Raw genomic sequence first — 24856 nt, forward strand, 5'->3', positions numbered from 1 at the left:
TAGCAAAGAGAGAGAGAGAGAGAGAGAGAGAGAGAGAGAGAAAGAGAGAGAGAGAGAGAAAATTCCAAATTTTTTTTATTTTTTATTTTTTGGTGTGCATATTCACAGTTCATTTGAAGCTATAGAACTTTGATAAAAGAACCCTTCTCTTCTACAGGGGAAAAACAATTAGCTTAACCAAGAGAACTTACGAAGGCTCCAGATCACAGTGAATGATTGCTTCAGGTCTATTCTCATGCAAGTAATTCATTCCCCTGGAGAAATCACCACAAATGATGAAAAAAAAAAAAAAGTGTTCCCATAAGCTTAATAATAATTATAGTAACAACTATTATCATATTTATTATTGGAAAGAAGAAGAAGTAGTAGTAGAAGAAGAGCATTCTACAATTTGAATGATCTTTTCGCACAAGTAGCTAGCAACTCAATCCAAGAAACCCTTAAAAACTCAAACATGAAGAGATCATCTTGAAAAGTAATTTTGCATTCTCAAATACTGAATCTCCCCTAACGTTAAGAAGCATATATACGGATACAGGACACAAACATGACAAGACATAGGCGCACCGACATGGTAATTTTAAAAAAAATCAAGACAATATGGTAGGAACACAACTACAAATAAATAAATATTTATATAAACATACATATATATATATATATATATTTATACATACATGAAAATAACAAATAACTTAAATCATTATTTACATCATGAATATATTAATGTTTTGTTATATGACAAAAGCTCAAAAATGTTTGCACATTCTATATATTGGAAAAAAAACTTTAAACAAAAAGTCCTAATATCCATTTTAAAAATGTCTATTCACAAACAAATTGAAAGTTTTAATTTGAAGTTCTTAAACTTAAAAAGCACAAATTAGAAGGAATTAATATGTATAAATCCACATTGTTTTGATTTTAATTATTGATTCCCAAGTTATTCCTTCAAAAATTGATGTGTGATATGTGTATAAGTGAAGTACATGTCATATGTGTGTCCCCTAAATATCCTTAGCATGTGTGATTGTAAATATTTAAAATACTAACACGTAAATTTGAATCTTATCCAACACATGTTGAGGTGTGTCCAAAACAAACTATGCTTCTTAGCCCTGAAGTGTTCCTTGATTTTTAACCTCCCCGGGCAAGACGGCAAGAAATAAATAATTAGTCATGTGTTTGAATCTTATCCAACACATGTTGAGGCGTGTCCAAAACAAACTAAGCTTCTTAGCCCTTAAGTGTTCCTTGATTTTTAACCTCCCCAGGCAAGATGGCAAGAAATAAATAATTAGTCAATTGTTCAATTAGATTACTAGAAATCATATCAACCACGTTTGACTCCCATCAAATTTGTACTATTCATTTGCATGAATTGAAGTCTGTAGGAAGTCAATTGAAAGTCTAGATGACAACTATGGATATAAGATATCAGATTCACAGCGGTTCAAGCTTCACAAAACATCCCCATGTATCCAGCAACTCTCCTACAGAAATATATCAAAATATTCACCACTTTTATTAAGTACAAGTATGACTTAGTTGCATATGAATCTCATTCATTAACCTCTTTACTCAGGTATTATTCACTGGACGTTAGCTCACTCTTTATTTATATATATGTAGGTGAGCAACGAGAGATGTCCAGCCCCAATCCTAATGAAATTGTGTAAGAGTACTAAGTGTTTGAAATCAGCCAAGGTTACCTCACGTAAGAGGCTTTTAATTTACTCTTTGAATTTTTGTCCCCTTTTTGTCGGTCACTTGACCGTATATGTAATGTTATAAGTTTGAACTGTGTGACAAGGGATGACTGAATGATCTTGGACTATGTATTCTGTAATTATCTCTTGTGTGAGTTATTATATATAGGAAATGTTTTTGTTATGCCATATAAGTACAACTCATCAGACAAACTTAATTATTCTACTTCCGTTTTTAGCCCCCTATTAGTAAATATTATTGGATTTCTGTCTGAGGCCGTAGGTAGTCTTATGATTACTGGCCAATTATGATCCTAACCTATAAAGACGGATTCAGGTCATAACAGTTTCATTCCCAAAGGAGAAAGGGGGTTTGGCCATTGGCAACATAGTCGCTAGGAACTTAGCACTACTTGGCAAATGGTTAATGATTTCCAATTGAGAGTGATTCACTATGGCATCTTGTTATTACAAGCAAATATGGGACTCAAGATATTAGTAGGGATTCACATATGGTTTTGAGGGGAACTTGTCGTGCTCCTTGTAAGTCAATTTCTCACATCTATCCACTTTGGTCTCGTTATCTTTCTGTGAGGGTGGGCAGTAGGGAACTTGATCGATTTTGGGAGGACCTTTTGATGGGTTCATCCTCCTTTGCCTTGGATTTTTCACATTTACATCAAGTGGCTTGATCTCATAATTGCTTTATGTGAGCATATATTAGGGATTTTATGTATATATGGTAGCATATATATTTTGTATATATTAGGGATTGAGTGAATAATTCGTATTTCCTTTTTCGTTCTAGGGTTAGATTGTTATATAAACCAATGTATTCTTGTATTATAGACAATTGAATATACAGAAAAACATTCAGAATCTTACATGGTATCAGAGCCAAAATCCCTAGAAACTGTTGCTCTCTCTCAATCGTGAGTTGTGGGTGATCTTCTCCCCCAATCGCAATATTGAAACAAGTTCTTGACTAGTCTCTCTCTAGTTCTCGACATCGATTCTCTAGTTCGCATTGGGACATCAGTTCAGTCGCTAGTTCAGTCCCTCAGTCGAAGTCCTGTCTCGTCTTCATTGGTTGAAGTTGAGTGGTCTAGTCTTCCTAGGTCGATCGACTCTGGTTCGTGATCATCAGAAGCTTCTCTCTCTCTAGAATCACAAACGTGGTTCGACTAAACTCTCCCTCTCTAGCTTTGGTTCACGCGATCGAAGTAGTGTTTGACTCTGTCCCTCTCGATCGACTTTTGCATGTTGCTCTCCCTCTCTCTCTCTCTCTGTGTTCGGGATTTTGATTCTCTCAGTACTGTTATTGGTTAAAACCTCTTATTTACAGTTTGGCCCACTTGTTATTTGATTATTATACTTCAATCGGTTAATCTTTGGTACTACAATGACAGACACCAAAATCTAAGCCATCAAATGTAAACTCACTGATGACAATTATACTTATTGGGCTAGTGTTATGAAGAATTTCCTTCTGGGTCAGAAAAAATGGGACTATGTTTCTAATTCTATTCCTCATCCATTGGACCTGAAAGTATAAGGATATCTGACTTCCTGTGACACTTGGGATTGTGATAATGCCCAAGTTCTAACCTAGTTTCATAATTCTGTGGATGACCGTATTAGAATGATGTTTTCCAAAAACAGTACTGCCAAGGAGGTTTAGGACTATTTATTGGGTGTATATCAACAGTCCAACTTTGCCAAGCGGTATGAGTTAGAAACAGCTATTTAGAGTGCTCGTCAGTAGGATCAATCTATTCAGGACTTCTACATTGAGATGACAGGTCTTTGAGATCAGTTGGCTCTCATAGAACCATCTAGCCTCAAGGCACTAAATGCTTACGTTGAGTTTTGGGAGTAAGTTCGTTCAGTGCAGTTCTTAACACCTCTCTCCCCTCAGTACGAGGTTATCCGTGGTGGCATCCTTCATCGGTCTCCTCTTCCCTCTGTCGATGCTATTGTTCATGAGCTCCTCTCCGAGGAAACCTGCCTTCAGATGGTCAGTCAGACTCTGTCTCCATCTGTCTTCTTGGCTCTTACTCAGCCTCCTCTGTTGTCAACCCCACCACCTCGTCGGCTTCAGGCCACTGTGAAGCCTAAGAAAGGGCCACTAGCCTCTGATGCGTGTGCCTTTTGCCATCAGAAGAACCATTGGAAATACAACTGTCCCAATAAGGGATGTCAGTCTGCTCAGTCTTCTCAGCCGCCTCAAACACAATTCCAAGGCCATGCTCCGAATACTTTTCGGCCTCCTGCTGCTTATACTGCATCTATTCCGGCTCGTGATACTGACTTGGCTTCCTTGAGTTCCAAATTGCTCAGCTTCAACATCTCTTGTTCACCTCCCAACCATCCCCATATGCCTCTGCTCTCACATCTCTTTATTCAAGTTTGTTTGGATCCTCTTCAAGTATCTCCTTTTCTTTTTGGCTTTTTGACTCTGGTGCCTCTCATTGTATGACTCCTCACCTTTTCTTACTTCAAAACGGTATCCCCCTTCCCTCTCCTATTACTGTAAATACTGCTAATGGGTCTGGTATGCCTGTTCTATCTATTGGATCTGTCTTACCCTCTACCATGTCTGTTGTTACTATTCCCTCGGTTCTTTATGTTCCTCAACTATCTGTCAGTTTATTATCTATCAGTCAACTTGATGCTTCTAGTTTTAATGTTATCTTTTCCTCTTCTGTCTGTTGTTTGCAAGATCGGGTGTCCAAGAAGCAGATTAGGACCGGCTGTAGAGTTGGAGATCTCCATGTGGTAGAAAGCTTGTATCTCCCTTTATCCACCTCTCTAGTTGCCTTTTCCTCGTTTCAGTTAGATTCTCAGTCAAATCAATTTTATTTATGGCATTCTCGCCTAGGTTATTTGTCTGTTGACCGCTTACGGCTTTTAACTCAATCAGGATTATTGGGTAAAAATTTTCCTAGTCAAATTGATGAATGTCGGGGGTGTAGACTTGCCAAAATGTTAGCTTTACCATTTAATAAAAGTACTTTTGTTTTTGTTTCTCCATTGACCCTCTCCTATTCTCACTAAAGGGGGTTTCGCTTACTGTGTCTTTTGTTGATGATTGCACCCGTTATACTTGGGTTTATCTTATGACTCATAAATCTGACTTCTACCAAATATATCGTACCTTTCAGTCTATGATCACTACACAATTTGGGGCTACCATTAAATTGTTACGATCCGACTTGGGTGGGGAATATTTTAAAACTGAGTTTTGTGAGTATTTAGCCAATTTGGGTACCATTCACCAAACCTCTTGCACTGATACACCCACCCAAAATGGTTGTGCTGAGCATAAACACTGTCATCTCCTTGAAATTGCTAGGTCTCTCCTTCTCTCTGCCTCGGTTCCTGCTCCTTTTTTAGGTGAAACAGTTCTCATTGCTCTTTTTCTTCTAAACCGTATACTTGCTCTCCTACTCTCTGGTCGTTTTCCTTATGAGGCTCTATTCTCCTAACTTTCCAATTACTCCCTCCTACGTGTTTTTGAGTCTGCTTGTTTTGTTCTTCTTTCCCATAAAGATAGGACCAAACCTAGTGCCCAGTATGTTCTGTGTGTCTTTTTAGGCTACAATCTTACCCAGAAAGGCTATCGCTGTTATGAACCTGTTTCTCGTCGCCTTTATGTCTCCCGCCATGCTGCCTTTCTCGAACATCTATCTTACTTTCAACTTCCCCCTATCACTGCTCCAATTTCCAAAGAGCATTTGGTTCACATTGATCCATTTCCTTCTAAGGTCTCTTCGGATGAGTACATCTCTACTGTTTCCCATGAGCTTGTTCCCTCTACCACCCCTCATGCTGACCACTGACCCCTATAAGTCTATTCCCTCTCTTCCTCCTCATTCTCCTTCTCCTCTGGCTCCATCTCCGTCTCCTCCTCCGTTGTTAGTCTATTCCCCATCGCAAGGCTCTCCCGCCACCGGTTATCTCTGCTCCTACTGCTGATCCTCCTGCCTCTGATGACTATAATCTTGCCAACTGTAAGTATCCCCTTCGCATCCGTAAATAGGTAGACAAACTTGGTTTTACTAGAATATGTTTTTCTCCTTTATATTGTATCTTTTTGTCTGCTATTCATTCTTTTTCAGAACCCCAGTCTTACAAGGAAGCTTATCAGGATCCTAATTGGATTAAAGCTATGGAGGATGAGTTGTCTACCTTGCAGAAGACTACTACTTGGAAGGTGGTTCCTTTACCTGCTGGCAAGAATCTGGTTGGTTGCAAATGGGTCTATAAAGTCAAGACTCATTCTGATACTTCTCTCAAGTGCTACAAAGCTTGCCTGGTTACAAAAGGTTTCTCACAGGAGTATGGTATTAATTATGAGGAGACATTTGCCCCTGTTGCCAAAATGACTACTGTCCGTACTTTGATCTCTGTCACTGTTGTTCTTCATTGGCCTCTTTATCAGATGGATGTTAAGAATATCTTTCTTAATGGTCATCTCACTGAAAAGGTTTATATGCGTCCTCCCCCTAGCCTTCCTCATTCCTCTGGACAGGTTTGTCATCTTTAGCGTGCTCTGTATGATTTGAAACAATCTCCTCATGCTTGGTATGATCGTTTTCAAACAGTTGTCATTGAGCTTGGGTTTCATCATTGTGCCCATGACTTCGCTTTGTTTCTTCTTCACACATCTACCGGTCTTGTCGCCTTATTACGGTATGTAGATGATATGATCATCACTAGTTCTGACTATTCTGTTATCTCTGAGGTCAAACAGCACATCTTTCGCACCTTTGAAATGAAGGATCTGGGCCCATTAAAGTATTTTCTTGGTATTGAGGTCGGATCTGGACCCATTAAGGTATTTTCTTGGTATTGAGGTCACTTCTTCTCCCAAAGGCTACTTTTGTCCCAAGTTAAGTATGCCAATGAGATTATTTATTGGGTCGGTCTTACTAATCCTAAGATTTTTGATACCCCCATTGAACTTAATGGGAAGCTCAACACTACTGATGGTGTTCCTCTGGATGATCATACTTTATATCGAGAGCTTGTGGGTTGCTTAGCCTATCTGATGGTTACTCGTCCTGATTTTGCCTATGATGTTCATGTGGTTAGCCAGTTTATTTCTGCTCCTCCTTTTACACATTGGGTTGCTTTGGTTCGGATTCTTCACTATCTTCGGGATACTATATTTCTTTGGATTTGGTCGGTTATGCTGATTCTGATTGGGCTGGTGATGTCACTGATCGCAAGTCCACGTCTGGTTTCTGTATATTTCTTAGCGATTCATTGATCTCTCGAAAAAGCAAGAAACAAACTGTTGTTGCTCGCTCTACTACCGAAGCTGAGTACCGTGCTATGGCTCATACTACTGCTGAAATTGTTTGGCTTCGTTGTCTTCTATCTGATTTGAGTGTACCTCAGTCTTCTCCGACCTCTCTCTATTGCGACAACTACAGTGCTATTCAGATTGCACATAACATTGTCTTCCATGAGCGAACGAAGCATATTGAAATTGATTGTCACTTTGTCCATCAGCATCTGCAGTCTGGCTCTGTTTCACTTCCTTTCGTCTCTTCAGCTCTGCAACTCACTGACTTCTTCACCAAAACTCACACCATTGCTTGGTTTCAATTTCTTCTAGGCAAACTCTCAGTGTTTTTTGCTAAAACACCTTAAAATTGAGCGAGGGTGTGAAAATATATTAGGGATTTTATGAATATATAGTAGTGTATATATTTTGTATATATTAGTGATTGAATGAATAATTCGTATTTCCTTTTTTGTTCTAGGGTTAGATTGTTATATACTAGGGTTAGATTGTTATATAAACCAATGTATTCTTGTATTACAGACACAATTGAATATATAAAAAAAAACATTCAGAAATCTTACGCTCTGTTGCTTCCATGGCTTGTTCATTTTGGGCTCCAATCTCTTGGAATTTCAATTTCTCTAGGAATCTCAATGATAGGGAGACTATAGAGTTGACATCTTTGTTGTCAGGACTTGTCATTTCTCTTTGGTTCCTCTTTTGGAGGATAAGAAGATTTGGGTTCTTCATTCATCAAGTATCTTTTCTTGCAAGTCCTTTTTTGACAAAATCATTGATAATCCTCAAGTTCCTCAGTTTCTTTTTTGTAAAAGAATTTGGAAGGTTTGTGTCCCTCTTAAGGTAAAGGTTTTCATGCCGTCTTTGGTTCAAGAAGGCATTTTGACAAACAATACTTTGCAAAAACGAAGACCTAATCGTTCTCTAAATCCCCAATGATGCATTATGTGTTGTAAGGATGGTAAACCTTGGATCATTTATTTTTGCACTGTTCAGTTGCTTTGGGTTTATGGCATAGAGTGTTTCTTTTGAGGAATTTTATGTGGGTGGCCCAAAAAGGTAGTGCACATATGCTTTTAATCGATTTTCGTGTTTTGGGAAGATCAAAGAAGGCCAAAGTGCTTTGGTTTTGCGTCGTCTTTGTAACTTTTTGGGTTTATAGTTGGAAAGAAATGCACGAATTTTCAAAGATAAAACTCGGATGTGGATTTTTTGTGGAATAAAATTTGTCACTTAACTTCTTTTTGGGCTTTGGTGAATCCTCTTTTTAGGGGAATTCCATTATTTTTTTAACTACAGATTGGTTGTCAGTGTGTGATTTGTAGGTTTTGTTGATGTAGTCTTTGTTTAGGTTATGTATTTTCTTTCTTTGCTTCTCTTATGTAGGGGGGGATGCCTTATCCTTAGTGCTTTTTGATTAATCAATGAAATTTTATTGTTGATAAAAAAAAAAATATTATATATAGCATTATAATGGAAATAGTCTTTTAATTAGCATCTAACCAAGGAGTCTTTTAAATCACACCATCTAGCTTTTAAGTGTGCTCTTGTTAGAAGTGAGTACTTTGGGAGTCAATGTTGAGTTTTGTGAATAGTTTAATAGTCCAATGCAGCATATACTCCTCTTCCTATTTCCTATGTCACTCATAAATTGTTCTTAATATCGTGTACATAAGGAAAAGTAGTTTTAGCTTGCAGTTCAAATTTATTAGAATGACTCCTGACAAACAAGCACAAGGCTTGCTAAATAACTCCTTAGTTAGAAGTTTGAGCAATTCCACCTGTTCTCCAACCAGAAAAGCTTAGTTAATCATCCAATCAACATTTAGCTAGCATATATCAGTTGGGTTCTTCAAGATTCCTTAGGGATTTACTGTTACTTTTTTTACTTGTTAACTCGTGTTAGAAATTTAGAGAGCGAGAGAGAGAGAGAGATTTCAACTTCATTGACTCATGGATGACAGCCCAAAAGAGGCGGGCCCACAGTAAGGCCAAACTTTAGTTGCACGAAGCAGGGGCAAGCACGAGAGCAGAAGCGGGGGAGTGAGTAGATGGAAGTTTCTAAGGTTGGAAGCGCCTATGCAAGCATACAAATATTTTGTGTATTAAATATAAATATATATTGGGACATTTACATACAAGTCCCATTTTGTAAACTTATAATCTATTAAGTCCTATATAAAATTATTTGCTCCTTCAAGTCCCATTAATTTTTAATAGACCAATTTACCCTTCCAAGACCTCCTCGTTACCAAACAATTGCTGTCTTCATTCTCTCTCTCTTACTTTTACACCCACTCCCCAACAACAACAACAACAACAACAAAAACTAAACAAACACTCTCTCCCAGTCTCTCTCTCCTCCCCATAGACCCAGTCTCTGGTCTCCTCCGTAGGACTCCTCCTTCCCCTCCGCCCAGTGCGTCGTCGGCTCCAGCGCCGACCTCGACCACGTCGACCTCACCGCCTGCCACCGCCGTGGTATCACTGTCACCAACACCTGCGACGCCTTCTTCGCCGATACCGCTGACCACTTCTTCCATGAGCCAACTCAGCAGATTGAGATTCACCACTTAATACAGAGATTGTGGATGAGCCGTCAGATCTAATCATCTCAACTAAAACAGAAGGACTAAATACAGGCTGCATGTCATAAAGGAGTTTATTAACTAGTAGAATAGCACGCAACCAAAAAGCACTGTTCCACCATGGACCACATATAGAAGCAAATGCAAAAACTGAAAAAACTGAAGTCTTCATTGCTTCCTGATTTCAAGACGTGTGAACTGAGAAATTTCTCAATTTTTTATAGTTTTAAAATTGAGAATATTATCAGTTTAAATTGAAAAAATGATAATATTATCAGTTTTAACACAGAAAAATTGAAAAATTTCTCAATTTTACTGGATATTTTTGTAAACTAAAATCATTCTCAATTTTAAATTGAGAACACTCTCAGTTTTGGAACTGAGAATGTCTCAGTTCTTACCTACAAACATTCTCAGCCTTGGGGCTGCTTTGTTCTTCGGAAGCCATTGAAATGGTACTTGGGAGAGAATATGAGAGAAAGCACAAAATTATGGTTTGACCACTTCGAATGTATTTTGGCTCCATTTTTTATTTAACAGAGAGAGAGAGGGTCTGAAATAAAAAAAAAAAAGAAAAAAGAAAAAAAGAGAGAAGACAAATGAGAGAGATTCTCAAGTCCTCGTTTTCCTTGTTCAGAAGATCAATACGCGATTGCAGAATGTTAATCATGGCTTGGGCCCTCATCACTTCAAGCTTCATCGTCTCGCTCTCCGTAGAAACATTAAGGATCTCATTTTCCAAATTGCAGATGAATTTCAAATATTCGGGAGGCACAGATTTCTCAAGATTAGATGCATCGAATGTTGACGGGTTATTCGGATGGTTTTGTTTGGGTCAAGAGATTCCAACCAAAGGGAATTCCAACAGTGCAGAGGGAAATTTTGTTGTGGTTGCTACAATTGTAGATATACAAAGATCGTGAGTTGCCGTGATTGAATCTTCCGAACCATTTGCGATGGAGAAAGACAAAAAGAGAGAAGACAAATGAGAGAGAAGGCGATGTTTGGTGGTGGTTGTTGGGGAGTGGGTGTAAAAGTAAGAGAGAGAGAATGAAGACAGCAATGGATGTTTGGAAATCCTATTATATATACAATTTTTTAGGTTAAAGGGCAAAACGTCTTTTTACCTGTAAATGAGACTTATTAGTTCAAAAACTTTTTGACAGGACCTAAGCTACTACCAAATATGTAGATAGGACTTTTAGGTAATTAATCCATATATATTCTAACAATTATTTTTTTCTGCTTAGTTATATTATGTGTTAAAATATGAATAAATATTAAAGATTAATGTCAATTACAAATCATCTTGGTTAAGTAAAAATAAACAACTTTTAAATAGAAACTACATTGAATTGTTTTTCTTTTGTTTCGGTGAGTTTTATACATTTGAGAGGTTCTATCTCAGCTGAGAGCGAGTTGAGATCAAGTTTCTTGCAAGTTTGCTACATGGGAATGCAGAATTGCATTTCTGAGTAAGAAACGTCTCTTAAGTAGGAGGTCACCGCTACTAAGGGCCCAACAATTGACATATGGACAATTTTCTAGCAAGCAATCCAAAAAGAGGCTATCCTACAATAAGACCAAAATTTGGTGGGCAAGTTTCCTGAAATTGTTCCATAAGAGGCTTTCTTAGTAGGTTGTACTTCAAAAAAAAAAATAGTAATACATAAATAAAAATTGGTAGGCAATGCAGCTTTGTAGGTTATGGAGAGAAAATGGTGCACAATTCTGACAAATAAACAAAAAAGTCCCAACAGTAGTAGAGGTCACCAGTATCAAGCATTTGGATGAAAGCAAAGGCACCAGGTTCAAATCAAGCACTGTTGCAGAAATTGAAATGATGATTGTGATATTTTAAAAACTGCATTACAAATTAAGTGATGGTGTTGCACTTGCAGTAGCTTGGAAAATGCAATGCATTGTGAAGTGTATGGCAAATGCAATGCATTGTGAAGTGTACCGGGGGCATATAATTCCTGCCTTTTGAGGCTGCCTTGACACATTAATTGCATTCACATTGTAATTTTTCCTACAAAAAAGCAAAATAGTCTCTCTCTCACAGTCTTATTGTGGGGTAGCCTTTTTTGGGCTGCTTGCAAGCAAATTTTCCACATGACAAGCAAATTGGCAGAAAATGCAATAATGAGTGCAATTAAAGAGTTATAGGCAGAGAGAGATTTTTACTTCAATTGCTCAAGTTTCCATTACAAAGTAATGTTGCCTTTTATAGGAAAACTACAATGTGAGTGTAATTAATGTGTTAAGGCAGCCTCGTAAGGCATTAATTATATGCTGCAGATACACTCCACAATGCATTGCAATTTCCAAGCTACTGCAACAGCCACAGCATATTGTGGATTTCTAACACACACACACACACACAAAAAAAAAAACAACAACAACAACAACAACAAAAAAACAAAACAAAACATGAAACAAAAACCTACATTCCCAAATTCGTTTAAAGATTTTAGTTTTGTAGACAATTAAATGCAAACCAATACATACATCTATACCTATCAATGGCAATATAATTTAATTTTATAATGGAAATAAACATCAGAGACAGATTATCTGACAAAATCTTCTAAAGTCCAGTACAAAACAGAGTAACAAACCTTGCAATATCAAGTGCAAATCTCACAGCTGTCGTAGGTTTTAGGGCTCCTTTTCTCTTTAAAAATGCACGAAGATCACCCTGCAAATAGATACCATAGAATCTAACTGGTAAATTTAATGAGAACAACACAACTTCAAGGCTAACAAACAGATATATATTTTAATGGCAACAGCAACAGCAGTGCAATTCTCTTTTAAACGTGAATTCAACAAAGTTTAAGATAGACAGAACTTAAAAGGAAAACAAAATAATTATAACAAAACACAAGGGTACTTGTGTATGAAATAGATACAAGGTCACCAAAACAATGACAACCAGAAACAAAAGAGAAAATACTATAGACACAAACATGGTTGTCAGCACGTACAATTATATAGAAAGAAAATTAAGTACATAAAATTTGAGGTTTGAAGATTGAATATTCAAGCCTTAACAAAGGTAAAATTCGAAAAAAGAGTAATAAAGAATGGGAACCATGAAAAAATCACTAACTGCTATTACAAATGCTAAATAGTTAGGACCATATTTCATAATGCACCAAAAACAAAAACATAAAAACAAAAAAAACATATCAATATCAGTAATCCAAGAACTGAGAAATCAGCAAAGATTTTGATCATCAGGTGAAACTTAATACGGAGCTAGTAAGTAAACTATGAGAAAGACCTTGGGTAAATATTCTGTCAAAATCATCATAGGAGTACTTTGAGTTACAGCACCCAGAAATTGTACCACATTTGGATGCCGTATCTTCTGAAGCAATGCAAGCTCATCTCTAAAAGCCCTCCTGTACAGAATCAGCAATTTTAAAATAAAAGCAAAATGAAGAAAGAAAGTTCAGAAAATAATGCAAAATCAAATGATTTTCCAGTATGTGGACAACTAACACTTTATCCCCATTAGCTGTCACTTCCTCCTTAAGCCTTTTCACTGCAACTTTTATCCCTCGCCATGATGCAATACAGAAGGTTCCCTTAGATACACTCCATACAGTCAGTTTAAAACAGATAAAACTTTCAAGACAAAAAATATGCAGACATATGATGGCTGCAACAGAAAATAATCAGATCAACAACCTTGAGTTCACACTTGACACTCAGAAAAAACACAACCATTCTTGAAACAACACCAAGTTTCCACATGCCCATCCTACCATAAATGCACAGTTAACATTAATCAGATTAGATTAGAACTAGTGACTGATGTTAATGCGTGATTGACCAAGTCAAGCATGGTAGCATCAGATTTCTTTTTATATTTGTTATTTTATATTGGCTAGAATTAATTGTGGGCACTCAGGCCATAGGTCCATTTTTTAATCCTTTAGGCCATTAGGCTGACACTCTAATCTCTTTGGGCCAAAATGACATAATTTGTCCAAAAGGACACTCTGTTGAAATCAACACATCTATCTCTTGAAATCACCTAATTCGTCTATCTGTTGAAATTCACCAAACTACCTATTTGTTAAAATGTGTCACATGTCACTCATTCAACACCCTATTTGTTGAATATCACACATTCCCCACCACCCCTACCTACTGCCACTAGCCACCAGCCGCCAATCACCACCACCAAGGCCGGCGACTTTTCTGGCACAAGCGACTTCTCTAGCGCCAGTGACTTCTCTGATGTGTCCTTCTCACCAAATAAGATTTTTCCTTGGATCTAATGCCTTACACTCTTTAGGATGGACTTTTCACCAATTTTCTCATTAATTGTTTGTTAGCCCCATCAGTCAAAAAAAATTAATTTGTGCATAAGGGTAAGGAACTTTGGATGAACTAATGCGAATGGGTGTAAACCTCACCGCTTGGAAAGACCCATACCACAATGAAAGACAAAAGCACAGGTCAACCATTCCTAGTGCATTCTTTTCATTTTACTGGATGACTTGGGCTATGTCTCTTTCCCTCTTATCATAGCTTTCAAAAACTTGTCAATCAAACATAGCCTTGTTTCTAACATCTTAGTCATACAACCCCAGAGCTCTCATGCTGAAAGCCAATATCTGACTCACAGTAGTTATTTTTTGTGCAAGGATACGAAAACCACTCTTTCAATGTTTCAATCAAAATACAAGCTTTGCTCTCACACCTTCACAAGAAATTTCATATTATATTCCAAACCTTAATATTCAATGTGACAGCCATAACAAATTCATTTTCCTCCTTCATCACTCTTTTGAGATAACGATGCTTCCTTTCCCATCCCACACCACCCCAGACATCATTCTTAATGCAAAAGATAACACATAGATATTTATACCTCCATGTTCCATAACTAATATGATTTACTTCAAAAGTATAAAACAACATAATCACCAACACATAAAGGATACAATGGAGGCAATATTTGACTTATCATAGTAAAAAAATAAAAAGTTGTCCGTGTTCACTTATGTAAGAATATATTACCAAGTCACTTAACAATGTACTGTCCATACTCAATAAATTGACATAAACTATATTTCATTCATCTAGGCTTATTAACTTACTTGACTGAAGACATGAATTGCCGCAAAGCACATATCCAACCATAACTAGGAAATAGAAAAGGTAAATACAATGTTCTAACAAGTCATGAGAAACATAACCGTAGCAAAATATCGATACCTATCTAAACTAAAGTACATCAACGTTAGCATATCCCCTAACTTGCAATATGAGAATCACGAACACAAATACATAGACAGATATGTTGGTACGTAAATTTTAAAGAAATAGAGGACGCGTGCAAAATATATAGTTTAGTACATATCAAAATTTAATTTAAAAAAAAAAAAAACACTAGTTCCTAAAATTTAAAAGATGGATTAATAGTTTTTAATTTTTTTTATGTACATTTTTAGATAAAGTTGACCTCATTAACTAGCAACAATTGAACCCACTACAATTACAAATTAGCTTAGAGCCAAAAAGAAATTTTAAATAACTCTAGTAAGTGTCAAATTTTCTCCTTGTTCTGTAGAGAATTTCCTAAAATGCAAGGACACTTCTAAGAAGGTGGAGTGTCAACATGTCATGTCAGACACTTACATGACACGACACAACACTCTTCGTCAACAATTCCCAACACTTGTTGGAGCTGGACCAAGTCTAAACATGTCCTATTTTTTAAAAATTTTCACACTCGGACACGCTTCAGACACTTGGAAAACACGTGTCAATCGTTTGGATATACATGGAACACGTTACAAGTTTGAATAAAATACCTTAGGATTCAAATTATAAAATAAAAATAACATAAATTCATATTTATTTTCTTCCTCTAGAGTTAAAAATTTTATTTTTTTGAATTAAATATTCATGTTCCTTCCTATATTTTTCAAAAAATTTCATATCGATGTGTTTGTGTCATATCATGTGTTCGTATCTGTACTTCATAGGACAATTCTTAGCCAAACCAACTAAATGGATGAATAGCATTGATATAAGAATTTTAATTGATACAAGAATTTTATTCTTAGTAATGAAATTCTCATTCATTGTCTTTGATATTTGTCATCCAAACATAGCTTAAGAGTGAAAAAAAAAAAAAAAATTATAAGATATTTGGTACTTCAAATTTTTGTTGAACCCACTGAAAAAAAATTTCTACAGCCACCACATGTGTTCGACACACATCAAGAAGTATCTGAAAAGTGTCAGTGTTAGACTCGGACAAGTGTCTTACATGGACACTCCACCTTAGAAGTGTTTGTGCTTCTTAGCTTGCAATATATTGACATCAATCATACCACATAAGAATTTCCATCATCTGTGCTCAAAGTTTAGTCTAGCCTCATCATCTTCAAGTACTAAACCCCACAAAACCAAATCACACAAAAGAATATGAGCAAGCCAGAAGTCATAATAATAATGAATATACTACATTCAATCAAGTCAAGATAAGCAATGATAATAAAGCAATGATATAAGAATTTTAATTGATACAAGAATTTTATTCTTAGTAATGAAATTCTCATTCATTGTCTTTGATATTTGTCATCCAAACATAGCTTAAGAGTGGAAAAAAAAAAAAATTTATAAGATATTTGGTACTTCAAATTTTTGTTGAACCCACTGAAAAAAATTTCTACAGCCACCACATGTGTTCGACACACATCAGGAAGTATCTGAAAAGTGTCAGTGTTAGACTCGGACAAGTGTCTTACATGGACACTCCACCTTAGAAGTGTTTGTGCTTCTTAGCTTGCAATATATTGACATCAATCATACCACATAAGAATTTCCATCATCTGTGCTCAAAGTTTAGTCTAGCCTCTTCAAGTACTAAACCCCACAAAACCAAATCACGCAAAAGAATATGAGCAAGCCAGAAGTCTTAATAATAATGAATATACTACATTCAATCAAGTCAAGATAAGCAATGATAATAAAGAGAACAATATACACTTTAAGAATGAATGAAGAAATTGACACCAAAAGGTTTCCATCAAAGAGAACAAGGGGAAATCAATGCTTAATTGCAGTAGCAAACGAAATAGAAAAGAACACTAGTTTACCTTAGTTATGTCAACACTATTTGTAAAGTCGAGTTCCTTCGGATTAATTTCATACTCTGGGACTTGACGAGCATTTTTGACATGCATGGGTCCCATCTAAGTTATGATAGTTTTAAGAAAGAGAATGTCAAAGAAACAACAAGGACAAATATCAAACAAAGGTCCCTAAATATTGAGGTGTCACTAGTAGAAAATTTCACCACACCCACACAATCAATGTATAGGACATACCAGAGGCTTTGCACCACGTTTCTCCAAAATTTTGATCACATCATGATTTTTGTAGTGTATTGCATCTGCAAGAGGCTGTTCACAACATGAACCGTCATGAAGATGATAGTGTAAATAGAAATACATAATACATACAACAATGTACAGAGCAAGAGAGAGAAAGAGAGAAGACAATCAATGAAAAACAATTGGAACGGGATCCTCTGTTGTAGTGAATGTTGTTGTGATCATGTTATGGGTTTTAACCACAACATGACACATCAGCAATGACATCATATAACAGTTCAAATTTACTTGGGTTAAAATTAGAAAAATTAAAATATCTTGCATAGTTGAGATCTAAAAGCCCCTATCATATCTACAAAACCCCATCGCCCACAAGATTGAAGGTTGAACTCGATGTTCGATCTCATCTTCTCCTTCCCTCCAATCAAGCATCTGATCCTATCTTCTTCTCCGACCCCAACTATCTCCATATTGACGATAAAGTACGTTCTCCTCTCTTCCCAAACTCTCTAAATCTAGTGTTTTTCTTTGTGTTCATTATTAATTTAGTTATTTTTTGATATAATAAGTGTAATCGGTTGCGTCAAATAGATGATTTCATGCAAGCATCTTATGTTTCTTTATATCCACACCTAAATAAAAATTTTAATGGGTGGGGTTTTGGGGTTCTCTATCCTCACAATTTGCACTTTAAATTTCTACGCATTATTGTTGTTACACTGACTATTCTTCACATGCAATTTGCATTTTGGATTCAAAACCTTAGTGCTAAATAACAACTTTTAGAACACTAAGTACGGAAAAGAAATTCTTTGATTGAGAACAATTTGATTTCTAACTATGACCTACTAAAAAAATTCAAATGGACATTATCAAAAAAAAAAAAACCCCTTAAACTGAACTTGTGGTGGTATAAATATTTGAATCTTTTATCTAAGTTCTCCTCCTCTATCAAGTTATTCAGTTTGGACTTACTGGATCTTACTGTCAGCTATGCATTGCTGGTGTTAATTTGATGCGGATTATCTTTTTTGGATTTTCATTTGATCAAGTGTCAATAACATAGAAGAATGAATTATATGGTTGAATCTATAAATTAATTTCGCAGACAACGCAATGGTACTGCACACACGGTAGCTCAGCATGGTTTGAGTAGGGATAATGTGACTGTTTGGGATTCTTTACCCCCAACCTGGCTAGTTGCTCCCTATGCTAGCCGGACTCTTCAAAATAAATCAAATACCCGTGTCAGACACCCGACACTTGGACAAAGGTATGGGATATGTGTACTTTTCATCGGACACTTCTTATATAAATATATTTAACACTACTATTATATGTACATGTTGATGTATAATTACTATAAATATCTTTTTAACACTGTAAATTACATATAGCACCATTCTATTTCACATACTTGATTAATATAAAAAATTGACATTTTTTTGCTGAGTCCGCATTGTTAATTTTAGAAGAGAAAAGATTAGAGTATGAGTGGTTAATCATACCCTTTTATATTAAATCATAAACATAAGTTAAGGCCTAAATAAAGGCCCATTACAGCAAATAAAGAGACTGAATGAATAAAAATGGGAAATATCCTAACACATTCTAACACTCCCCTTCAAGCTGGTGTGAAAATATCTCTCATGCCCAGCTTGTCGAGAATGTCACGGAACGGTTTAATCCCTAATCCTTTGGTAAGAACATCAGCCAATTGATCCCCAGACCGCACGCAAGGCATACATATAGCGCCACTAGTAAGCTTTTCCTTGATAAAATGCCGATCAATCTCCACATGCTTGGTCCGATCATGCTGAACCGGATTGTGGGCTATATTAATGGCGGCCTTATTGTCACAGTATAGCCTCATAGAATCTATCTGGTGAATCCCCAAATCCCGTAATAATAATCGAATCCATAAAAGCTCACACACACCTTGAGCCATAGCTCTAAATTCGGCCTCTGCACTAGACCGCGCAACAATATTTTGTTTCTTGCTTCTCCAAGTAACTAGATTTCCTCCAACGAAGGTACAATAGCCAGAGGTGGATCTTCTATCAGTTACTGAGCCAGCCCAATCAGAATCTGTATATGCCTCCACACTGAGATGACTATGCTTTAAGAAATAAAGACCCTTACCCGGAGAAGATTTCAAATATCTCAGAATCCGCATAACCGCCTCTAAGTGAGTTGCACGCGGAGCATGCATAAACTGGCTAACCATACTCACTGCAATAGCAATATAAGGCCGCCAAGGTTTTAAAAAGCGGCCGCAACCGTTACGTAACGCCGTTACGTAACGGTTGTGGTGGTTACTAACACCCGTTACGGCCGCTTTTGCAATATGATTGAGATTCACAGGTGTGTCAGCCGTAGCGGTCGTAACGGTGTCGTAACAGCCGTAACGGCCTGTTACACCGTTACGTAACGATTCCGAACTACTTCTTTCGAAAAAACACACAAAAAAAAGTTGAAAATGGAGGAAGAGGGATAGAGAGAAGAGGGAAAATAAAGCGAGAAGATGGAGGAGTAAGAGATAGAGAGAGAGAAGAGGGAAGATGAACATGTTATTGATTTGTTGAGGATGTAAGACCTATGCTATTCTATTCAGCTGCTATCACTCAACCATTTTGTTTGTATGTGTCTACCTATATATTGTTTGAAAATAATAATAATAATAAGTGTGGTCATTATCTATTTGGCTTGGTTAAAATATGTGTATATATATATATTTAGACTCTTGTTTATTATCTTACTTTTATCATTGTTTATCTTATATATAATAATTAGTGATTGATTTTTTGTATAATATAAAGTCATTAATTATTAAAATAAAATGTAAAAAACACGGTTTATAGAGATTTAAAAATATGAAATATATTAGATCATACTTAAAATTTTACAAAAATTGATCAATATTTATTTTAAACCCAATAAATATGATCATGGAAAAAAAAATGTATATCGGTAAGTTTTTTTTCAAATTGTGCGAAAAATAAAAAAATTCACGGTTTCGGTTACCGCAACCATTACGCTACGGCCTTTACACCCCACAACCGCAACCGTGCCACCGCAACCGTGCCACCGCCACCGTTACGGCGACCGCAACCGCTTTTCAGAACCTTGCAGGCCGCGAATGGGATAAGTAAATAAGCTTACCCACTAGTCTCTGGTATCTCCCCCTATTTACAGGCTCGCCTCCTTCATCCTCACTAAGCTTTAGTCCGGGTTCTAATGGTGTATCACATGCTTTACTTCCAAGCATTCCAGTTTCTTTTAGCAAATCAAGCACATACTTTCGTTGACATGTGAAGATACCATCTTTGGACCGAGCAACCTCAATGCCTAGAAAGTACTTCAGTTTGCCTAAGTCTTTGATTTCAAACTCATTAGCCAAATACTCCTTTAACCGAGGAACCTCCTCAACATCATCCCCTGTGAGTACAATATCATCCACATAGACAATGAGAGCTGTCATTTTACCATGTGAGGAGTGTTTCACAAACAAAGTATCATCAGCTTGACTTTATTTGAAACCATATCTCAGCATGGCCTAAGTAAACCTCTCAAACCAAGCCCTAGGAGACTGCTTAAGGCCATAAAGTGACTTGCGTAACCGACACGCCTTTCCTGTGGTTTTAACATCCTCAAAGCCAAGGGGAATGTCCATGTACACTTCTTCTGCCAGATCTCCATGGAGGAAAGCATTTTTTACATCAAATTGATGGAGAGGCCAGTCAAGATTAGAGGCAAGGGAGAGGACTCTGACAGAATTCATCTTAGCAACCGGTGCAAATGTCTCCTGGTAGTTTACTCCATAAGTCTGGGTAAAACCCTTGGCCACCAATCTAGCCTTGTAACGTTCAATTGAACCATCGGCTTTGTGCTTTACAGTGTACACCCACTTACATCCAACAGGTCGTTTGCCCTTAGGTAATGCAGCCAATTCCCAAGTGCCATTTTTAGCAAGAGCTCTCATCTCCTCCATCATGGCATGCTTCCACTCAAGAGTAGAAAGAACATCCTGAAAATTGAAAGGAAGACTCACAGAAGAAACTTTAGACAAAAAAGCTTTATAGGAAGAAGACAGATTAGTGTAGGAGACAAAATGAGAAATAAGATGTTGAGTACACGACCTAACCCCCTTTCTTTTAGCAATGGGAACATCTAGATCAGAAAGAATTGAGTTGCCTGGAGGTTCACCAGAAGGAGAGGATTCTGGACACTCATCAGAAGAAAAAGATAGCAGTGGAGAATCTGAATTGGTCTCTTGTACCCAAGTAACTTTCTGTCTACCCTTGTCCCTGACATACACTTTGCCGTCTTTCACTATAGATGGAAAGTCAGCATTCTCAATAGTTGGATCATCAGTAATAATAGTCTCAGGAGTCACAATAACTGATGGTGATGGTAGTGATACAGGAGTCTCTTCACACCAAGGGCCAAGAAGACACACCGAAGAGACCGAGGATCCAACTTACTACGGGTAGGAGAATGATTATGAACAAAGCACACACACCTAAAGGTTTTGGGAGGAATGGAGAAGGCAGCAGAAGCTTGGAAGCCAAACAAAACCTGAAGAGGAGTTTGTTTATGAAGAACCTGGGTAGGAAGCCGATTGATGAGGAACGCAGCAGTGAGAACCGCTTCCCCCCAATAGGATCGAGGAACGCGCATTTCAAAGGATAAACAACGTGCAATATCAAGAAGATGCTGGTTTTTACGCTCAGCAACACCATTCTGTTGAGGGGTATTGGTACAAGAAGTTTGATGAATAATACCATGAGTGGCAAAATAGTTGGCAAGTCCAGAATCAATGTATTCCCCCCATTATCAGAACGCAGAATTTTGACAACTGCCCCAAATTAAGTGCAACGCATTTTACGAAAATTTTGAAACACAAAAAACACCTCACATTTGTCCTTTATAAGATACACCCAGGTGGTCCTAGAACAATCATCAATAAAGGTGACAAACCATCGTTGACCCTTTAAAGAGACAAAACAAGAGGGACCCCATACATCAGAATGAATCAAAGAAAAAGGAACTAAACTTTTATTAATAGAAGGAGCAAAAGAAGCTCTGTGTTGTTTGCCAAGTTGACATGACTCACAATGAAACTCAGAAACATTATTTTTCAAAAAAACAGAGGGAAAAAGATGCTTAAGTAACAAAAAAGATGGATGCCCAAGACGGCGGTGCCACAGCCAGATGTCTTCCTTGGTAGATGGAAACTGAATGGATGAGTGAGCCAGCTTGTCTGCTTGATCCAAGATATAGAGACCATTCTCGTGTCTACCACTACCAATCATCTTCCTCGTGATAAGGTCCTGAAACAAACAATGGTCAGGGAAAAAGGTCACACTACAATTTAAATCCCGAGTAATACAACTCAAAGACAAAAGATTAACACTAAAATTGGGAACATGTAGGACAGAAGATAAAGGGAGAGAAGCAGTGGCATGAATTAAACCTTTCCCGGACACAGAAGAAATGGTACCATCAGCAATTCGAACTTTATCCTGCCCTGAAGAAGGGGTATACGCGGAGAACAAATCAGAAGAACCAGACATGTGGTCGGAAGCACCAGAATCGATAATCCAAGGTAACGCTTGATGAGAGAGGAAAGCACTTGTAGAAGAAGCTAAGTTACCTGACTGGGCAATATTACCTGAAGATGAACTAGAGGCCTGACGGTCTAACAAGTGGCGAAGAGCAACCTCCAACTCAGAAGTAGAAAATCCTGAGATATCAACAGATGAATCAACTGGAGCTGTGGACTGTGGCTCAACTGTATCAGAATGATGGGCTCGGGCATTGGGCCCACGGCATCGAGCCTGTCCAGAGCGACCCCCTCGAGAACTAGAACGGTCTCCATGACCTCCAGATGGTTGCCCATGCAACTTCCAACAAGTCTCACGGGTGTGGCGAGGGCGACGACAAAAATCACAGAAGAGAGTATCCTTCTCAGAAGGAGAGCGAGAACCACGATCCCCATCTCGAGAAGGGGCAGAAACTAAGGCAGATCGATCAGAAGAGATAGTCGGAAGCATAGCAGAACGACAACTCTCCTCATTCTGCACATAAGCAAACGCTTCTTGGAGAGAAGGAAGAGCATCCATACCAAGCACACGACTCCGAACAGGATCAAACTCCACATTCAAACCTTCCGCACATAAGCAAACGCTTCTTGGAGAGAAGGAAGAGCATCCATACCAAACACACGACTCCGAACAGGATCAAACTCCACATTCAAACCTTCCAAAAACTTGAAGACCCGCACTTGTTCAACAAATTTTCAGTAACCAGCAAAATCTGTGGGACAGATAGGCTTGTAGTCCTGAAGATGATCAAGTCGCTTCCACTCATTGCTAAGGAAAGTAAAATACTGGAGAATAGTCATCTCACCCTGAACAGACCGATCAATAGAGCGTTGTAACTCAAAAGTCTGTGAGAAATTACCTTTGCGGGAATACGTAGTGGCCACAGCCTCCCAAATATCCTGTGCTGTGTCCATAGACAAGTATCCCTCACCGATCTCCGGAACCATAGAGTGTATTAACCAACCCATGATAAGAGAATTGGTAATCTCCCACTGCTCATAACCTGTATCGGTGATACTGGGAGCCTGAACACGCCCATCAACATATCCATCTTCCCTTTGCTCTTTAAAAATATAGTCAAACTCTACGACCACGCTAGATAGTTCTGACCATTAAAGAGAGAGGTGGTGATTTTCTGGCCAGGGTGAAGAGAATCGGTCATCGAAGTAGTCAAAATAGGACTTGCGCCCTGTGTAGCAGGCTGCGAAGTAGTAAACTCACTAGTCAATTCGGCCATAATGACGTCGCGACGGAACCCTCACAAATACATCCAGAGTGAATCACAAACCCGAAAGATGGGAAAAAATAATAATGAATTTAAAATAAATTTAATAGAACATTTTTTATTTTTATTTTTATTTTTTTTTTTTGTTATAGAAGACAGAGAGAGATTACAGACTCAGAGAGGCTTACGTATGACGAAGACACAGAGAAAGATGAAGACAGAGTTACATGTAGAGACCGAGAGAGATGTCGACAAGGACAGACCACAGGGCTCCAAGCCAGCTAAGAGAGAGATGCGCCTGTGCCTTCGACGGGAGTCGCAACTCCGACTAGGGCTGTCGGAACCCTAGGGCCTGCGACTGGGACTGTCGGAGCCCTAGGTTGGGCCTGCGACTGGAGTCGTGACTCCGACTGGGACTGTCGGAACCCTAGGTGCCGTCGACTAGGGCTGTCGGAACCCTAAGTGGCTTCACCGGGGGCTTGTAGGCTGGGGTGGTGGTGCGGTGGCGTGGTGGGGGTACGGCTACGGCTACGGTTTGTTTTTTTTTGTTTGTTTTTTTTTTCTTTTTCTTCTTCTAGTTCAGCTCTGATACCATGTTAATTTTAGAAGAGAAAAGATTAGAGTATGAGTGGTTAATCATACCCTTTTATATTAAATCATAAACATAAGTTAAGGCCTAAATAAAGGCCCATTACAGCAAATAAAGAGACTGAATGAATAAAAATGGGAAATATCCTAACACATTCTAACACGCATATCCTTAAATTTATAATTTAATTAGTCCAATCTCTAGATACAAACCCGCACCCGCACCCGACACCCATACCTGAGTCCATGTAACATAGGTTGCTCCTCTTCAAGAGGATGGCTGCCCTTTTTGATGTTTACTTTGCTTTCTATATTGTTACTTTACTTATCAATCGAAGAAAAAAAAAAAGTTAACGGAATTGTCACGATAGCACCAATGCTAATAAAAAAAATTGGGTTTGGATTCTTGACATTGATCACAATTTTCTAATTGGGACACATGTTTCATCTTTGAGTTCT

At 37.8% G+C, this 24856-nt stretch overlaps 2 protein-coding genes across 3 annotated transcripts in view; both read right to left on the reverse strand.

Annotated features, from left to right (window-relative positions):
• Positions 1-24856, reverse strand: part of LOC145798735 (serine/threonine-protein kinase 12-like) — a 54830-nt gene that overhangs the window by 26614 nt on the left and 3360 nt on the right. Inside the window, exons 2-7 of one of the 2 annotated variants that reach the window (XM_082887534.1) lie at positions 16973-17047; positions 16742-16837; positions 13122-13207; positions 12901-13021; positions 12233-12312; positions 192-254 (exon numbers count right to left, since the gene is read on the reverse strand). In XM_082887534.1, the coding sequence (XP_082743660.1) occupies positions 192-254; positions 12233-12312; positions 12901-13021; positions 13122-13207; positions 16742-16837; positions 16973-17047 (521 nt within the window). The remainder of the gene's footprint in view (positions 1-191; positions 255-12232; positions 12313-12900; positions 13022-13121; positions 13208-16741; positions 16838-16972; positions 17048-24856) is intronic. The other variant, XM_082887535.1, reaches the window with a different exon arrangement.
• Positions 22010-23786, reverse strand: LOC145798736 (uncharacterized). Its single transcript, XM_082887536.1, has 2 exons — positions 22455-23786; positions 22010-22311 (listed from the first exon to the last, which is right to left on the reverse strand). The coding sequence occupies exons 1-2, from the start codon at positions 23101-23103 to the stop codon at positions 22283-22285; spliced, it is 678 nt and encodes a 225-aa protein (XP_082743662.1). The 5' UTR covers positions 23104-23786; the 3' UTR covers positions 22010-22282.

Source organism: Camellia sinensis, chromosome 9 (assembly GCF_055761805.1).
Source record: "Camellia sinensis isolate YWXY chromosome 9, ASM5576180v1, whole genome shotgun sequence".
Taxonomy (NCBI): domain Eukaryota; kingdom Viridiplantae; phylum Streptophyta; class Magnoliopsida; order Ericales; family Theaceae; genus Camellia; species Camellia sinensis.